The sequence below is a fragment of the Rhododendron vialii genome, chromosome 1a, assembly GCF_030253575.1.
Source record: "Rhododendron vialii isolate Sample 1 chromosome 1a, ASM3025357v1".
In the NCBI taxonomy this organism is placed as follows: domain Eukaryota; kingdom Viridiplantae; phylum Streptophyta; class Magnoliopsida; order Ericales; family Ericaceae; genus Rhododendron; species Rhododendron vialii.
Window position 1 is genome coordinate 20,532,501 of NC_080557.1, and position 18,969 is coordinate 20,551,469.

General features: G+C 39.0%; 2 protein-coding genes across 4 annotated transcripts in view; one reads left to right on the plus strand and one right to left on the minus strand.

Moving 5' to 3' along the window:
* Positions 1-18,969, minus strand: part of LOC131325260 (phenylalanine--tRNA ligase beta subunit, cytoplasmic-like) — a 51,402-nt gene that overhangs the window by 5,852 nt on the left and 26,581 nt on the right. For all 3 annotated transcript variants that reach the window (XM_058357430.1, XM_058357417.1, XM_058357421.1), the window contains exons 10-17: positions 11,743-11,819; positions 10,333-10,459; positions 10,069-10,236; positions 8,403-8,531; positions 8,204-8,305; positions 6,004-6,138; positions 3,136-3,210; positions 1,127-1,234 (exon numbers count right to left, since the gene is read on the minus strand). In XM_058357430.1, the coding sequence (XP_058213413.1) occupies positions 1,127-1,234; positions 3,136-3,210; positions 6,004-6,138; positions 8,204-8,305; positions 8,403-8,531; positions 10,069-10,236; positions 10,333-10,459; positions 11,743-11,819 (921 nt within the window). The remainder of the gene's footprint in view (positions 1-1,126; positions 1,235-3,135; positions 3,211-6,003; positions 6,139-8,203; positions 8,306-8,402; positions 8,532-10,068; positions 10,237-10,332; positions 10,460-11,742; positions 11,820-18,969) is intronic.
* LOC131325283 (uncharacterized) lies at positions 16,573-17,658 on the plus strand. The gene is made up of 2 exons (XM_058357468.1): positions 16,573-17,480; positions 17,523-17,658. Exons 1-2 carry the CDS (start codon positions 16,887-16,889, stop codon positions 17,565-17,567), a joined length of 639 nt encoding a protein of 212 aa, XP_058213451.1. The 5' UTR covers positions 16,573-16,886; the 3' UTR covers positions 17,568-17,658.

The following is an 18,969-nucleotide window of genomic DNA, read 5'->3' on the forward strand; positions in this document are numbered from 1 at the left end:
GTTGCGCTGGTGCATGACTTTGAGGTTGAAGGTTGCTCTCAACACTTGATTCCCAAGTTTTCCTTGGTCCAAGATGTATAAGATGTTGGTCCTTATATTGCATCAGAGCTAGATCCTTTCGGTATGGTCTTCAATCAAGCTAGTATGGGCATGGTGTGGTGACGTTTCAACATCCAAAGAGGATCGTTCTTGGTTTCTTTTAGGAGTTTGCAAGAAGTATTTTTGTGAACAGAGCTTCTTTTCAAAGTGGGATACCTAGTTGAGGTGTTTTGTAGGCGACGAAATGTAACTACATACCAAGACCACCCAGTTGCATTGCAACATTGATTCGGCAATGATATACATTCTACTTCCACTTCAGGACAAGTTCTCTTCAGAGGAGTCCTAATGCAGTCCATTTTATTACTAGTAGTTCACTTAACAAATCTGTAGTTGAAATTAGGGGGTTGTGATGTGCCTTATATCATGAATAGGAGGCTAGGGTCTTCCATAGCCAGTTTTATCATTTCAAGAGGCGATTATATGAGAGCTAGGCTCTTTGTATCCCTTTTAGGAAGTTTCTCTACCTTATCATTTGTTTTATTTCTTAACTAGCCCATTTCTCGACTCCATGAGCACTAATGGTATCTTCAATTGCGAAACTTCCTTACATTGGCAGAGCAGGCCCTAATTAAGTTCTTCCCTTGCAGTGTGTAAGCATCCGGAGATGAATCAGAAATGGTACGGTCACATTCGTAGTCTTCCGCTTCCAGTTTAACAACCATACTACAGATGGCGAACTGCGGTATCATCTCAAGTCCATCTTAACATCGATACATCAGCCTAATCAAGTTGCTACCCTCTATTTAACATTGGCTTGGCGAAAAGAATCAAGTACTTAAGAGTAGTGTTGTTCCTGTTGAAACAACATTTCCCATATTGAGATAAAGGAGATGACGAGAAAAATCTGTAGGTTCCATCATACTTCCTATAGACTCTAAATCAAGAATCTAAGCAGACAATAAACAAGAACGAATAACAAAATTAAGCTGCACAAAACCATCCTTCTCAGACCTGAAACTCTCCAACAATTATTTCCAGCAGGTAAAGACTAGGCAAATCAACAAAGCACAACAGACATTTATACCTCGAATCCTGAGGTAGCACCACAATATAAAGCTGCAAGTTGGCGACGATTTGCCGCACCAACATCTTTCATCTCATCCAGCAGCACGATATCACCCACTTCAAATATCTGCAAACCACAGTTTTCTGCTAGAAAATCAACGCAAAAACAAAAGGTAAACACAAAAAGATTTCGGGACAATTTCTGGCACTGCGAGTTTTGATCATCTTGTGCTCACTAAAGCAATCAACCAATACCAAGTTGACTAACTGCTACAGAACTAGTTCGGTTTGAAATTATCGAACTTCTATTGACCAACTCTAAGCTTGCACCAGTAAATTTTTATTTTTATTTTTGATAAGTAAATAAATATATTAGATCAAGACATTAAGAGAATGCCGCCCGTATCAAAAAAAGGCCAGAGACAAAAAGGCCCTATACACCTCCGAGAGAAAAGAAAAGAGCAAACCATCTAAAAACTGATCAATAGAAGGATTACAATCTCTTTTCTCCCAGCTATACAAACTATTCACCAAAAAGACTCTTAAGTCTAGCCAACGAATGCTCGATTCCTTCAAAACATCTAGAATTTCTCTCTCGCCATATAACCCACATTAAGCAAAGAGGAATCATGGCCCAAACACACCGTCTACTCTTCCCAACTCTAACACCTCTCAAGGCGATTAAAAGTTCCATAATATTCCTCAGCATGACCCAATGCACCCCAAACCAAGACAACATGAAGCACCACAACTCCCTTGCCCACGCATAGTGAATTAGTAGATGATCGACTATCTCCGCATCCCTTTGGCACATACAACAAAAATTCACAATAATTCTCCCCCTTCGGATCAAGTTGTCAAAAGTGAGAATTTTACCTTGAACCGCACACCACACAAAGAAACTCACTTTCAAAGGCGCCATAGTTTTTCATATTGCTTTCCAAGGGAGAGATGGATTACCAATTCCACAAAACAAATGGTAGTAGGATTTCACCTGAAATGACCCTGATTTAGACAACTTTCAACGCATAGCATCCCCCCCCACCCACCCTATCCCACGAGTATCATACACTCTAGCAAGCAAAGACAACAATTCCTCTTCCTCCCAATCACAAACGTCCCTTCGTAACTGAATATCCCACATTGTAGCCCCATTACTAAGGTGAAGATAATTAGAAACGGATGCCTCCCTATCACAAGCCAAACTATAAATAGTCGGAAAAGAAACTCGGAGGCTCACATCCCCACACCACACATGATCCCAGAACTTCACCCTTCTCCCGTCGCCAACCACCATATGAATATTCTTCGCAAAAGCATCCCACCCATTCATAATACCCCTCCAAAGAGCCACGCCATAGGGCTTGCTCACAGTAAGGGAAGACCACTCTCCCCATCCACGTCCATACTTTGCAACCACCACCTTCCTCCACCATCTCTCCCTTTCACAAGAAAATCTCCAAAGCCATTTACCCAACAAAGCTTGATTGAATAATTTTAGCTTCTTCACTCCCAAACCTTCACGCCATAGGGCTTGCACCAGTAAATTGCATCATGCAGATAAGGATCTATCAGTTCTATTCTGCGAGGAAGGGAATTCCCTCCACTACTAAACCACAGCAGCACCTTATCCCAAGATAAATAAGAAGCGGGCAAAAGGAAGAAAGAAGAGGAGAAGAAGTCCTTGTTATTAAAGAACCTCCTAAAATCACTAACCAACAATAACTACCTCTGTACAAGTAAAGGGTTTAAGAGTCATGCTCAAGTCTAGCAGAGTAACCATTCTAAGTTTTAACGCTAGAACAAAGTTCATGGCAACAATAACATTCAAAATACACTTACAGTTGTATCAATAGGGGGATAAGATCATCCGACAGAGAATATCTGTAAAAATGAGGAGAAATGGCCCCAAAATTTTCTATCTTAACACTTGGCCACTCCGCCCACATGGTGAAAGTTCATAACTAGGGGAAAAAATGACTCACAAGTGGATACACAATGTCTGATTTAATGATTTTACAAAAGTACCTTTATAGGCTTTGGATGGTCTTTATTGTGCCCAATAGTTTTCAACATACCAGGCATCAGACTTGTCCGTACAACCTGTAGAAATGAAATTGAGTAGAAAAGAAAATTGAGTCATTCTAGTTGTCGCACTTTAGATGTGACAATCACTATGGCAAGCAAATTTGGCCAAAAGTATTAATATACCAAGGTAGATCGTTAAATCAGGAGAACATGTGATTACTAAGAGACTGCTACATGAAGTTTACCGCGCATGAAAAACACACAAAAGAGATGGAAGTATAACTGCTGTCTAGAACAAGATTCTGAATAACGTACCGGCTATAGTACCGGTTTTTCCTACTGGTACAATACGTACCGGTACCGATAAGATACCGCGTACTATTTCGGATTTCATCACTATTAGTGGTATTTACCCACATGTAAAATATATTTATATTGAACAAAAAATAAATTTAAAAATAGTCCGGTACTGTCCAGTATGACCGGTACCATCCAATATTTGACCTGTATCGTCTGGTATTGGAAGAAAAAAATGAATTTATACATCATCCGGTACTATCCGGTATTTGAGCCGGAACGAAATTAAAGATGTAGGGTTACGGATTTGGTCAAACCGAATAACTAGCATCTTTTGTTATTCTTTCTACAAGAAAGAAAAATAAAATAAAACACGCAATTGCACAGACGCACAATAGTGGGAGGGAGATAGGGCAACAAGATGCTTTTCATAGCAGACATGCATTCCAAGCTAATTAAAATGCTCAAAGCAACAAACAGCCTGATGACGAGATAAGAAACCTTGGTGGTCTACCTACCTATCTATTGGGAACACAAATGGTCCAACAACCAATACTTTCTTGGCTGTGACTCGTTCAAATAGACTCCAGAATGAAAATAAGGGGTAACATTTTGGACATTTGGCTGTAGGCCTCACGCAATGTCATTTTTATGTGGCGAATTGATTTTCATAAAGGACTTCCTACTTTCCTCTTTAATGTGATGCAACATGAGGAAAGAATATGGGGTTCGAATTTTTAAAAAGAATGTCACATTTCTGTAGAGAAATTTGAAAAATAAAAAGAAACAAGAAAAAGCTGAAACACCTTGCAGTCAAAAGAACACTAGAAAAGCAAAAACAGAGAAATTGCTTCTACGGTCACAGTCCCATTTGAGTTGCAGGGCCTCTCAATTGCTGTCGAGTTGCGGGGCCTCTAAATTGAGTCTCTTAATATAACTGAGACAAATCATTAAGCATTCAAAGCCATCAACAACACCAAAATAACTATTCTTTGGTCATCATGTATATATATATATATACACACACAGTCCGGATCTCCTAAGGGATCCCGCACGGCCTTACTGTGCGGGACTCCCCTTTCCCGATCGAATTGCGACGATCCGAGCCGCTCAAAGTGATCAGAACGTGATTTTAAGGGTACATGCAAGAAATCAGCAAAAAAAATGATCGGGAAGGGCTTGATCCGAACAGTTTTTTATTGAACGGTTCAGTAAAAAACTGCACGGATCAAGCCCTTCCCGATCATTTTTTTTGCTGATTTCTCATGAGTACCCTTAAAATCACGTTCTGCACACTTTGAGCGGCTCGGATCGTCGCAATTTGATCGGGAAAGGGGAGTCCCGCACGGTAAGGCCATGCGGGATCCCTCATTGGATCCTAAGTGTGTGTGTATATATATATATACAGTCCTTATCCAGTGAGGGATCCCGCACGGTTTTACTGTGCGGACCTCGCTTTCCCGATCAAATTTCGATGATCCGAGCCGCTCAAAGTGTGCAGAACGTGATTTTAAGGGTACCCGCGAGAAATCGGCAAAAAAAAAGACCGGAAATGGCTTGATTTAAGCAGTTTTTTACTGAACCGTTCAATGAAAACTGCTCCGATCAAGCCCTTTCCGGTCATTTTTTTTTGCTGATTTCTCACGGGTACCCTTAAAATCACGTTCTGATCACTTTGAGCGGCTCGGATCATTGAAATTTGATCAGGAAAGCGAGGTCCGCACGGTAAAACCGTGCGGGATCCCTCACTGGATAAGGACTATATATATATATATATATATATATATATATATATATATATATATATATATATATATATGTCATCTTCAAATGAGGAGGCCCTTATTTTAGTTAAAATAAAGACCTCTCCATTTCTCCCATTTCCCGTTCGAATTTCGATGATCCGAGCTGCTCAATGTGTTCAGAGCGTGATTTTAAGAGTACCCCCACGGAATCAGCAAAAAAAATGACCGAGAAGGACTTCATCCGAGCAGTTTTTATTTGAACCGTTCGATAAAAAAACAAACAAAAACTGCTTGGATGAAGCCTTTCCGGTTATTTTTTTTGGCTGATTTCTCGCGGTAACCTTAAAATCACGTTCTGAACACATTGAGCGGCTTGGATCATCGAAATTCTATCGGAAAATAGAGGTCCTCATTTTTAAGTTAAGGTGGTCCTTAAGAGAAAGGGACTCTCTCTCTCTCTCTCTCTCTCTCTCTCTCTCTCTCTCTATATATATATATATATATATATATACACACACACACACACACATACATCTCTCTCTCTCTCTCTCTCTCTCTCTCTATATATATATATATATATATATACACACACACACACACACACACATTAAAGGGATAGAAAATTGAGGTTCTAATTACAAATCAATGGTTGAGTCTCGCGACAAGTTATCTAGAAAGTAAAAAGTGAAAGGATCAAACAGGGAAAAGACACAAGGGAAACGGACAAAGCAATTCAATCATGCAAGAAATGCGAGGTTTATATTTTATCAAACATTTACGATGTAAATTTGTCTTCTTCCACATAGTAGTGAAGATTCAAACAAACCTCAAAATCAGAAGAGCGGGGATTTCCGATTATCACTGCTGTTGATTTGTCATCTCTTCGATTCAGCATTGCAAAATCTTCTTTATATGAGCACAGTACCCATGTCAAAACCTCTGTAAACCCACACATTGCAATCTGAAAACAAAGAAGTTTCAGATGGTAAGATTTCATCAGGCACAAAGTAATTACTTACAAGAAAACAGAAACAGATTGTTAGATTTTCATTTGGCAACGCGTGGTACTAACTACATTTACTTCTTAAGGCGACAACAAAAAAGGATTGCAAATTGACAAGTATGACTACATCAGAAAAGTAGTCCCATGATACCAAATCGCTGATTTCAGCATTGCATGTCTGATGTCCCAATAACAGAGATAACTTGCTATGAAAAAACCCATAAAAGACAATTGAACCTGAGTACTTAAAAACTAGACAGCTGATTCATACGACGTCAGACTTTAGGAATGAATTGAGAATAGTCTTCAACTTAATTTTAGATACATTTATACACACATGTAGAGTTGGATTCCGTGTACAGTTTAACTTCGAAAACAAATTTGAATGCTAGGAAATTGGAAACTCCAACTGGGGAGCTCCAAATAATGCACATATTGCCACCAAAATAAAACAGCAAATATCCCATATCAGAACTTTCTTGGCAGAAACACCAAAATTTGCAGATAGTTAATAATTTAAACAAGCAAAAAATAGCTACTTCAGCACAAAAGGAAAGGCTGACATATAAATGCATCATATCACCATCATATGTCGGGACATAAAGGCAATGAAGGGAAATGATCATAGGTAACTGACGGAATGATAAAATGGAAATCTGATATCTCAATCGTGCCTAGAATTATGGTTTTATCACTAGTAAGTACAACAACAAACTGCGAAGCCTCACACATCCAACTAACAAAAACCCAATTTCTCCAATCACCTAGTACTTGAACAGGTAAAACAAGTCTTCCGTAGATAACGGGGAACTTGATATAGGATTTGGTATGGGTGTCGGGTGCCAATACACATCTAAGGGTTGCAGTATATCTCAAGGTTATCAATACCGTTCCGTACCGGCCGGTACATACCGTTTTTGACAAAATCCGGTACCCTACACCTCTAATTCTGTTCCGGCTCAAATACCGGTTGGTATCGGCCAATACGGGATGGTACCGGAGATACCGGTCAGTACCGGCCAACACCGGGTAGTACTGGACTACTTTTAAATTTATTTTTTTCTTCAAGTACCAGTCAATACTGGACGGTACCAGGCAAATACCAGACGGTACCGGGCAAATACTGGAATATTTTTTATTTTTTTTTTGTTTTAAAAAGTGTATATTATACTATAAATTCTTTTAGGTAGGAAAATAACACTAATAGCGATCAATCCGAAACGATACCCGGTATCTCACTGGTACTGGTACGTACCGTACTAGTAAGAATAAGAAAACCGGTACTCTAGCCGGTACGGTATTCAGAACCTTGGTGTATCTCCTTATTTTCTGGGGTAAATGGTGTTTGCAAGGTGTTTTAGAGCATTTCTCACATAAAGAGAGTTTTAGCATAGTTCCACTAGAAAATAGAATTATTGAATGTGCTTCCTAGGTAAATGTCCAGCTAAAAAAGTGGGATGCAAGTCTCATACCCCTCCCTAGGTGTCGAGCTCCAAAATGGGAACACTACAGGATACTCCTATCGGGGTGGCAAATCTACCTTAGAACCTCACTCTCACACTCCCAAGTCAGAATCTCTTAGAATACTTGCTCCCATTGAGAAAGGAGCGTACTTCTACCTAACATAGAACCTCTCAAGTAGACAAATTGCAAAAGAAACCAATGAAGACCAACCAAGAAAGAGAAAATATGAAGTAACCATAAGATACTACAACAATATTAACTCAATTTACTCACATACTTAGCAAGAACATGATACTTACAAGTTACAACATTTTAGACTGACAAAAGTTACAATAGACGCTCCCCAACTTGCTTTTCTATATCATCTCGCTCACCCGCTCCCACTTCGTACAACTTAGGCACCATACTTTTAGAGTCGTCCATGCAACATAGAGGCCCAGTAGCATACCCATTGTATGGCAGGTCACCAAGTAAAGGTATTAACAAATACATAAAAGCAGCACTTATCCACAAAGAAACCATATTACAACCTAAACATGCACGCACGCGCGCACAATACCTCTGATCTGATGAGATCACTGAATTGGTTCAGGGGCAAAGGATTCAAAGATGCAGGTATTCTCTTCGGGATTTCATTGTAGCCATAAGCAATAGCAACATCCTATCAAAGAAGGAAGAGGCCGTGTGAGGTTCAATCCACCTAGTGATGCATTGACTGCTTTTAATGCTTTTGCTGGTTAAAATATAAATGCACATACCTCTGCTACATCACATGGATGAAGAATATCACTTCTGGTAGGAGGGACAGATACAGTGAAAGTGCACTTTTTATCTTCCGACAAGGACTTCACAGCATGCAATTGCATTTTATTCAACAAACTAGCAACCTGAGGGAAGAAACAGGTAATGTTTTAAATTATTTGATTTCTAGGCAAAATAAATTTTGCAGTGGTGTTCACAAAACAAATAGAAAGAAAAAGCTTCTGACTGCAATATAATTAAACAAACCTAATCATTAACGCAGGCATTTAGAAAGAATAAAAACATGATCAAAGAAGAATGACAGTGGAAAGCATAGGAGAGATCCAAGAGAAATCTGAAAGGGGTATCCCTTCATTCATGATAACAAGGAGACAATAAACGCGCAGCACAAAAATTCAAAGGACAATTAGAAGCAAAGAAGGAACATACTCATCTAGAATGTGGCATGGAAAAGTTTATTTTAACTGGAAAATGCATCTCACTATGGAACGGATGGTACCAAATCAAAAAGAAAACCTAGATTTTCAAGCCCACAAGGTGAAAGGTACCACTAGGTTTTTTCCTGTGCAAGGCGCTCAGTTAGTTTCTTCTGTTCGCTAATGAACCTTTATAATCCAAAACATGGCAATGTACATCAACGAGTTACAAATAACCTAACAATCCGGGCAGACCAGAATTGGGGTAGCAAGCCATTATGCTTGCTATATAATAATGAATTTGCGCCAATCAATAGTCGTCGACATATATGCCAATGATACAATGATACGACCGCCAAAACTCCTTACAAGTATCAACCAAATTACTTAAGTTCACTGTCAAACACCTTAGAAGCATCAACAAAACTAAGCAATTACTATCCAACATGCCCATCACCAGAACACTGAGGGAGCAGAACAAAAGAAAAAAGAAGTAACCACATCGTCTTCAGACACATAATATATATAATATCTAATGAACCTTTGATGAAGAAAGTGAAACGCTTTGGGATTCTGCCAACAAAAGGAGAAAAAGTGGCAGGCAATCTTGAAGTCCACTTTGTCTTCCATTAGAGGGTGGAAAAAAAAAAAAAGGGAAATAAATACCCTATGAAAATGCAATTGTGAAAGAGTCGTGTAAGAGGTAGCAACTACGAAGGAAGGTCATAGGAAGAAGAGAAAACAAACAGCAAAAAGGCTGGAAATAGTGAGGAGCATTTATATACAGTCAGTTAAACTCTGTACCCCAGCGAACTTTGTATCCATGGAGAAAGAATGTGAGTGTAGAAGGAAGGTAAGTGAGGAGGGTACATAGATGTCTGGAGGAGGGGAATAACATTGGCAATAGAATAATAATTGAAGAAGAATGGCTCAAGAAGCAAAGGAATAATTAAAAACTGCAGCCACGTGGCATTCTCACTACCATTTAAATGACACATGGCATTTCATCAAGAACGCCAACATGAATCCTACATTATGTATATATTATGATGTCTAACCCACAAAGCAATGAACAATGAAATACTCCAAAATCCCCTTTAAACAAATTTATTAACAAATACTGACATGCTAAAGCATATATGTGATCGATGGCAATGTGATCAACCCATGATGGAGAAATTCAGGATCATTAACAATCAAATAGAAATAGAAATAGAACAAAATAAAATAGCAGGAACTTTGATACCTCATTTTCTTCCAAGGGAACTCCAACTATATCAGTGATGTAAGAAAGAGGGACTTCCATATGGTAAAGAGATATATCAGGGTAAACATATGATCTGCCATCAGAATAAATTACTTCAACCGGTTCAACCTCGAACTTTCTTTCGCAGTACGTTGAAAACATGGTTACCTTCAGAAATAAAAGAAAAAGAAAAATATAGATAACATCCGCTGGTCAACACTAACAAATAACAACAAAAAATTGAAGTTCTAACTTTAGCGTTACCATTGTATTTAACACCACGTTGGCCTTCGTCAAATCAGTGGCTGTGCACTCAATGAAAACATTCTTTGTCTTCAAAGTGATGGCAGAATGAGCACCATTGATAATCGGGGGCAATGACAGAACAGTTCTGAAGAAACAAAAAGCAAAAAATTTCTAAGCCAGAAACCAAAAGCAAATTAACAATGAATGTCGTATTTCGACTTCAAATAACTTAAACTTAGAGAATCAAAACCATAAAACAAACACCTCCTTAAAGAGACTGCGCATACAACAATTAGGGTTGATATTTTTTAAAAGCAAGCCAAGCAAGCACACACGCCAGAGGCGTAAGGGTAGACCGGCAAGTTGACTACCTTTGACCCCCACATATGTTTTGAAGCAAGGGGCCCACGTAGATATAAGTAACATATACATAAACGTTCGCCTGAACATCCATTCCCAAGGGAGGCAGGTTCTTCATCCTAATGTTTTTTGTTCAAATCACCTGGCTTTCATGTGATGGTTTCTTTTTTTCTTCTTCTTTTCCCCCCTATTGCCTGGAATATCGCCATAAATTCAAAATCAAAGTACCTCAATTATTTTAATTTTCACAGGACTAAAATTCTCTTTGGCTCAAACCTTTAACAGAAAGATATAAATAACCAATTTTGTTAGAGGGCCCAACAAAATTGATTATAATTTCTTAAAACTTAGGTCAAGTACGTCACAAGAAGGATTGGAGGAAATATGATATATTACCTGTTGAAAAGTATATGATAGATAAGCTTTTGTGATTTTACAATTTGGAGTACAACATGATGCAGAAGTGATAATTTAATATACAGAGGTTAAACTTCTTAATGCAGGATTTAAACTTAAACGAATCAGGCAGGTTGTAAAAGCTTTATAATGTTTTTGTAAACTGAAGTTTTAATCTATTAGGATATGTCTGAAAATACAGGTCTTGTGCAGCATAAAATATATTAAGCCCCAAGTTACGAGCTCACCTAGGGCCCCAAAAATCTCAGACGGTCCTAAAACCAATACTCATTCACCAAATATCATACATAGCAATGAGTTGGAGAAGGGGGAAATATCAGAAAAGCTATGAGTACCGACCATGGGGGAGGGAAACCGTACCGATATACACGAAAAATGGGTGCTTGGATCAAGCACCCTAGGATGCCGTTGATTCCCTCGTGGGCCCCATCGGTTTTTTTTTTTAGAATTTTTGGACGGCTCGGATCGGCCGTCCGGTGGCCGGAGACGGCCCGCCGACGGCCGTCGGTACGGTTTCCCTCCCCCATGATCGGTACATATAGCAACTCTCGGGAAATATATATTAATAGGCACTACCATCATCAGTTAGGTGATGATAAGAAAGCTCAAAATACTAAAGATGAAGCAGGAGTTACCAAGAAACCAAAATACCTGTTGCAATCACATAAAACAGGATATACAGACGAATTCTCAATTATGTGCAAAAACTTCTTCAGCTTCAAATCTGACTGCCAAAATGTAGATGGTAAATTGTGTGAAAGGTTGTGATAATGTCTTCAAGATTGTAAAACATAACAACATACAAAGTGCACAAGCACTCTCAAAGATCATTATTCAGATCATGCACAATAGCACCATATTCACTAGTTAAAGATTGAAAAAAAAAAAATCTTAGGGCTCATCTATGTTACATGGATCCACAGATAATGTCTAAGCACCCACGTCAACACAACACAACACGACGCCAACACAGGTACGGGGTATCAGTTGGACACGCCTTAGAAAATCCAAACACGGCTATACAGCTTTGTCTTAATTTCATCAGAAGAAAAAAAAGGGTAGAGAATCTGTTTAAAGAAGGGCTAGAATATAACCTTACGTGTTGGAATCAAAGCTCAGAAATGAAGAAAATCTAAGCCTTCAGAGTTGAAGAGTCGGCATTGAAGACTCAAAGTTTAAACAAGGAAAAGACCAATTGTTGTCCTGCGCAGATGTGGGAGAAAGAGCTCTCACATCGATCCATATTCCGTCCTTCATACTTGTTGCAGATCACACACACACTCAGAGCAACTATTGATGTAGGATGGTTTTACAAAACTTTCAGTGTCAAAGCCTACCAAAGGAATCGTGCTGGCTTTGGGTAGAAAACAAGAATAGAACTTGGATTATGTGCGCAAAGAAGAAGAAAGAAAAGACAGATAATGAGAGGGGGAGAGAGAGAGAGAGAGAGGTGATTCACTCTCGCAAGGGTTTGGCAATACCTGCTAAGACCGCAACCCCAACTAGGAAGTCCACGGTCTCATTACTCAAATTCATTTAACTATATTTAAAATGGATGATTACATGTCAATTTATAGGGCATGCAAAAGGTTATTATTCTTTCTTTTTTTTTATCAGCAAAAATATATAGATATAGGGACAATGGGTATATTGAGTTATAAATGCATACACTGAACTTTAACCATATCCAATGAACTAACATCTATTCTAATATATAAAGGGAGAACCGCTTTTTGGTGTGATCACTTTTGTGAAGCCCCGTCACAAAAGCGTTTTCGTTTTTCGCCCTTTTCCGAAGCTTCCCAAGTAGTAACTGCTAAGGGTAAGATGGACAAATACTTCACTCCAACTGATTCACCCCACACGTCGCCAACAAAATTCTTTTTATAGAAAAAACAGCCATGCGGTGCATCTGTTTTACGGAGGTATGACCGTATGAGTCTGACAATGGCGCTCTGTCTCTCTCTCTCTCTAGTAAGTACATTGACCAATCACATCCTCCTAATCTTCTTAGGCTGTGCAGAGACTAAAGAGAACAGGACAAATTTCCGTTTCGAAGGTACTGCACTTTCTGTGTCCATCTTTATTTTTCCACCTACTCTTTCACTTTTTGTGTCATATCCTTATTTTACCACCTACAAATCCTGTCTGATTTGTTCTCATTCAATTTTTTTCTTTTCCTGAGGAACTAAAGGCAACTGAGAGTCTGGTATGGTATGATTTAATTCCATTTTGATAACAGCAAAGTATAATTACGGGATGCTAATTATAAATAGTGCATAGCTGACTAAGTTAAAATCCTAGAGGTGAGCACACGAGATGTGTGTGCATGTCAAATTTTGACAGAGCATGCACTATGGCGTCCCGCTTATCGTTTGTTTGATCAAATTTTGACAAATTATGCAAAATTCAACTTGCACACGCGATGCGTGTGCTACAACCTCTAGTGTGTTTAATGTGTCTAAATGCATTCATGCAATTACTAGAATCCTGATGACCCTTGAACGACCACCGCTGTCATGAATCAGATCTTTTGAAACTACCACAATACCCTCGTCGACCAACTACCATGGACAAGTTTTTTGACCAAAAGAACTTGATGCTCGTGCTACCCAAAGCCTTTGGTTTAGGCTTTCAAAGCCTATGAGAGTTGTCTAACCACTCCATAGCTATTTCACCGATTCCCCACGTTGAAAAGAACTCGACTCCAGCGAGTTAGATGCAACTCCTAAAATACCAACTTATCGAAAAGCTCACTGAATTAGAAGAGCACTTTTCTGTAATTTCGCGCATCTGTAGCACAAGAGTATACTTCCCCTTTCTATCCATAAAGGAGTAATTATCGTCACGGCTGACATGTTGTCCACCAGAAGCCCACGACCATGTTCTACCACAGTATGTGGAGAGCTTGAGTACCAAATATCACTCATAACAGTCTTCTAAGGCTCTTAATGGTGAAGGTGACAGGACATTGTTGCTCAACCTTCAACTTTGTATTAAGTAATCTTAGCCACATGATATGGTTCTGGATGTGGCTCAACCTTCAACTATAACTAATTGGCAGATTCTTCAGATACCACGACGGTGCAACTTCCAATGTCATAACCAATGAACTTACTTCCATGCACAATTAATCCATGTTTTGAAGATTTTACCTCTACGAGAAAGACACTCAAAAACTCTAACAACTTATCAGAACTAGCTTCATTCGCCACCCAAAAAGTTATTGGGTGAGTTCCTCCACCATCTACGGTCCATCAATTCCAAAAAGTTCCAAAATTAATTCAGATATTGACGGAGATGCTAAACTTGAAGTTGGAGACTTTCATGGAAGCAACAATCAGGAAGCATTCCTGATTGCTTACGTGGCATGGGTATAAAGACAAAAAAGTTGAATTTGAGGTTTTCTTCGACAACATCAGGGTCATGATGAAAATCCCTTCTTCCTAAAAGAAGTGGATGGTTCCGCATTTCTGCTCTATCGGTGGCAGAAATTGGTTACACCAAATAAATTCAAGGGACCCAATACAGAGATGAAAAGTTTCGCATTTTTAGGTCTTCTCATTGTTGCTTCAAAAGGATAGATTTAATGGTTAAATCTCAACGCTCCTCAACTCAAGGGCAACAACGGTCGTTCAAGGGTCATCCTGGTAACATGAGTTTAGATTTTAATACATTCACCACATGTTATCTATGTGCATCCAGATGACTTCTTCAATGTATGCATTTAGAATTAGGTTCATTCACAAGTCTTATCTATGTAATCATCTATTACTATATTCGTTGAAACATAATCAATTTACAATCATTCTATCTAGCATAGCCATGAAAAAGGCCTATAATGATACAGTAGCTTTGAGGGTACTTATGTCATTTTAGTGTCTTTAGGGTTAGTAGAGTCTTGAATCTATAAATAGGTGAGTTGTCTCTCATTTTGGGAGCTTTTGATTATTAAGAATATTGAATATATTGATTGAGACAGAGATTCTCTCTCTATCCTTTGGGGTTTATCCCATTGAATGGGATTTTGCTCCTTTCTTTGAATCATTGGTTCCCTTTGATATTTTGATTGCATCATTTGGTATCAAAGCATCTAGACTCGATCCCAACCATTCCTCTCGCCAGAGACCTAAACTTCGTCGGAAAATCTTGCTGGAAACCTAAAACAGCGCCGGAAAATCTCGCCGGAGCCCCCAATCCACTCAAAATCCTCAGATTTACCCAACCCAAGATTCCAAATCTCGATTTCGATCCTCAACTCACTAATCGACCATTTCGAAGCTGCTTCCTGCTGTTTTCAGACATCAAAACCCATTTCGGAGCATTCCGAGCATTGTACAGCCTATTTCAGAGCATTTCGAGCACTGTACAGCACTTGTTTTGTGTTTTCGAGCGTGACCCAGTCCTTTCCGACCTCGATCCATCCATTTTTTAGCTCGAAACAGTGATTCAAACCCAGATCTGCCCTTTTCGGCCCTCGAAACATTGATTTGGTGCTTGTTTTTACTGTTTAGGCACTTGAAACAGTTGATTGGTGGTCGTATAGCCTTCGGTTGGGCTCGTAACAGTGGATTAGCTCTAATTCGGAACTCGTGTCAGTGGTAAGAGTCTCCGAACTACTCTTTTAGCACTCGAAATCTGAAATTTAGGCTTGAATTTAGCTGGGTTTGTCTTGTTTGTTGGCGTTTGCTGCGATTTCTTGCGACTTATAGGTGGTTGATACTATTTGGGGACCGTTTGTATTGATTGCTTGTGATTTGTGGTGGTGTGGAGTCTTGAGTTGACTGGGTATTCAATATTTGGGTTGATTTGCTTGTTTGGGAGTTGATTGTGGCCTTGTGGGTATTGTAATGGCTCATGGAGGTAGAGGAGGTAGTGGTAGAGAGATTATGGGAAATTTTGGTGATGAAATTGATACTTATGGCAATTAAAATTGCAAGAGGAATGAGATTAAAGAGTTGAGTGAAGAAGTATGTATCTTCGTTGAGAAGATGCGTCATTTGCAACTTCCAACCAAAGGTATGAATTGCATTCGATTTGAGAATTGTTTTGGTGCTCCGTAGTGGTGTAGAGCATGTTCGAACAACGTTGACCATGAACTCCCTAAGTTTGATGGAAGCTTCACTCCTAAGGAGTTTGTCGATTGGTTGAATACTCTTGAGAGAGTATTTGAAAGCCATGTTATCTCGGATGAAAAGAAAGGTTAGTTTCTAAATGCCTTCGAGGAAGAGCCTCCGATTGGTGGGAACAATTACAAGATAGCCGGAAAAGGAGAGGCAAGGGAAAGATTAGAGAGTGGGAAAAGATGAAGAAAACGTTCAAGGAAAGGTTCTTACCGTTCCCTTCCTTTGCCAATGACAGTTCTTTGACTATGTTCGTAAGTGAACGACTCGAGAGAAATCCTTTGGGGCAACGGAACTTGGTTATTTCAAGGATTTTTCCATCTTTAATGAATATTCTAGTGAAGAACTTGGAATGATTGTCTTTGAGATTGAACATGAGATTGAAGAATTGCCCATCTTTGATGAGTCTTCAAATGAAGACTATGGAGGTGATTACAAAGGAATTCCCTTATTTGACGAGTTTCCATATGAGGATGATATGGTTCCTATGCTTGATGAACTTTCACATGAAGTGTCTGAAAATGATTGTATCATTGAGACTTGTAGTGATTTTGAAGATGTTCCCATATGAGACAAGTTTGAAGAAGAGCTGGGTAATGAAGGGCTTGAGCACGTTGGTGGCAATAATGAAGAACAAGAAATGCCTATTCTTGTGAGCAATGAGCCTTGCTTATGCATTGGGAAGATAGCCAACAAGTACAAGAATGGAATGGAGTTGATGTTGATGTTGCATTGAGTGTGTTACCAAAAGCAAATGAGGTTGCTTATGAAGTCCCGTCGGTTGTAGAGGACTTTATAGAACCAAAACTTGGTGATTGCTCTCTGAACATGCCTTGCAAATTGTCTTTGGTGCAAGATGTTCAAGTTTGTGTTGTTGTGGTGCCTGAACAAGTTCTGGAGTTGCCAAAAGAAGGGAAAGATGATTTGGGACAGCTTGTTGACCCTTTCGGTTTTGTCTTCAAGCAAGCAAGTTTTAATCATAGTGTTGAGACCTTTCAACATGCTAAGGTGGATAGTTCTTGGTGCAACTTAAGAGTGTGTATTGTGAGGTACTACGAAGATATCTTGATTCACAAGAGGCATGGTAAATTGGTGATTTCATTGCACAAAAGCATGGATGCAGTGGATGTACACAAACGGAAGCTCATATTGAAGATGGGTTATTGCTTAAGGGTGACGTGGATCAAGGAAATGCAGCCACATGCCATACTTTGGAGCTGCATAATAAATAGTTCTATAGTTCTATGTTTCCTGATAAGTTGTCTTGTGTCTTGTGTCCAACTTGAGGACAAGTTGTTCTCGTTAGAGGGGGTGTATGATGCAGTAGCTTTGAGGGTACTCATGTCATTTTAGTGTCTTTAGGGTTAGTAGAGTCCTGAGTCTATAAATAGGTGAGTTGTCTCTCATTTTGGGACTTTTTATTATTAAGAATACTGAATATATTGATTGAGACATAGTTTCTCTCTACCCTTTGAGGTTTATCCCCTTGAATGGGATTTTGCTCCTTTCTTTGAATCTTTGATTCTCTTTGATATTTTGGTTGCATCATATAAAAGTGGATGTAATCTTTCATCTTTAGAATAGAATTATTATTGTGTTTGAGTACCGAGACTATTGTCTTCATGATTGGGGATGTGATCCTAACAGAAATCACCAAACCCTTACAAGGGTGAAGCACTTCTCTCTCTCTTCTCCTTCTCATTCTTTCCTTTCTTCTTCTTTGCGCACAAACTCAAAGTTCTTGCTTCCTACGGTCCTACCAAAACCACCACAAGTCCAATTGTAGGTGGCGACTCCAAAAGTTTCATAAGACCATCCTACATCAATTTGGGTATCCATTGGAACCCCAACAACCAAAAAAGTTATTTGTGCTGCAGTGGTGGATGAACTTGCCCCATAAATGATTACATCAAATGAGTACCCATAGGAAGATTTTCCTTTGATGGGGTAGCAATGGAGGATCATGCCGAATAACTTGTTGCGAATGCCGGAGGAAGATACTTAGCATCTAAGGCACAAAACTCTTCAAGGAAAACCCTCTAGTGATGCTTTCATCTCAAGTACATCACTTACTACCGTAGCAATATCACCGTTCAAAGTTGCAACACCTTCTTGAGTAACATGACTCGAATGATCTTTGGAAAGGGCCTCAACCTTGAAATCTAGTCTATTAGTTGTACCATTGTAAGGATGGATGATTAAGCTCTAATACCAAACTAATGTAGGACGACATTACAAAACTTTTGTTTGTTGGTTTTGGGCAGGAAAAGGGAATAAAAATTGGAATACGTGGACAAAGAAGTAGGAAGCAGAAGCATCACCCTCGCAAGGGTGAGGCAATTTCTGCAAGGACACAGCTCCAATCACAAAGATCACAGTCTTGTTAATCAAGTTCAACAATCAACTCTACTCAAAATGAAAGTTTACATCCCAATTTATAAGCCATGTAAAGGCTATTCTTCTGCCTAGAAGTCTAGGTAAAAAAATAAACCTAGGTGTGTTCCAACTTCCAACAAATCTAATAATTGATGAATACATTGAATAAGACTTGTGAATGACCTAGTTCTAATGAATACATTGAATTAGTCGTGTGAATGAACCTAGTTCTAAATGGATACATTGAACAAGTTTTGCCTATGAACCTAGTTATAAATGCATGTACTGAACCTAACCATAAGCACTCAATTAACATGTGTCTAATTTATATAATAGAAAATTAGAGGCCGGTCCTCCTTTTTAGGTTCGGTTTGATCCC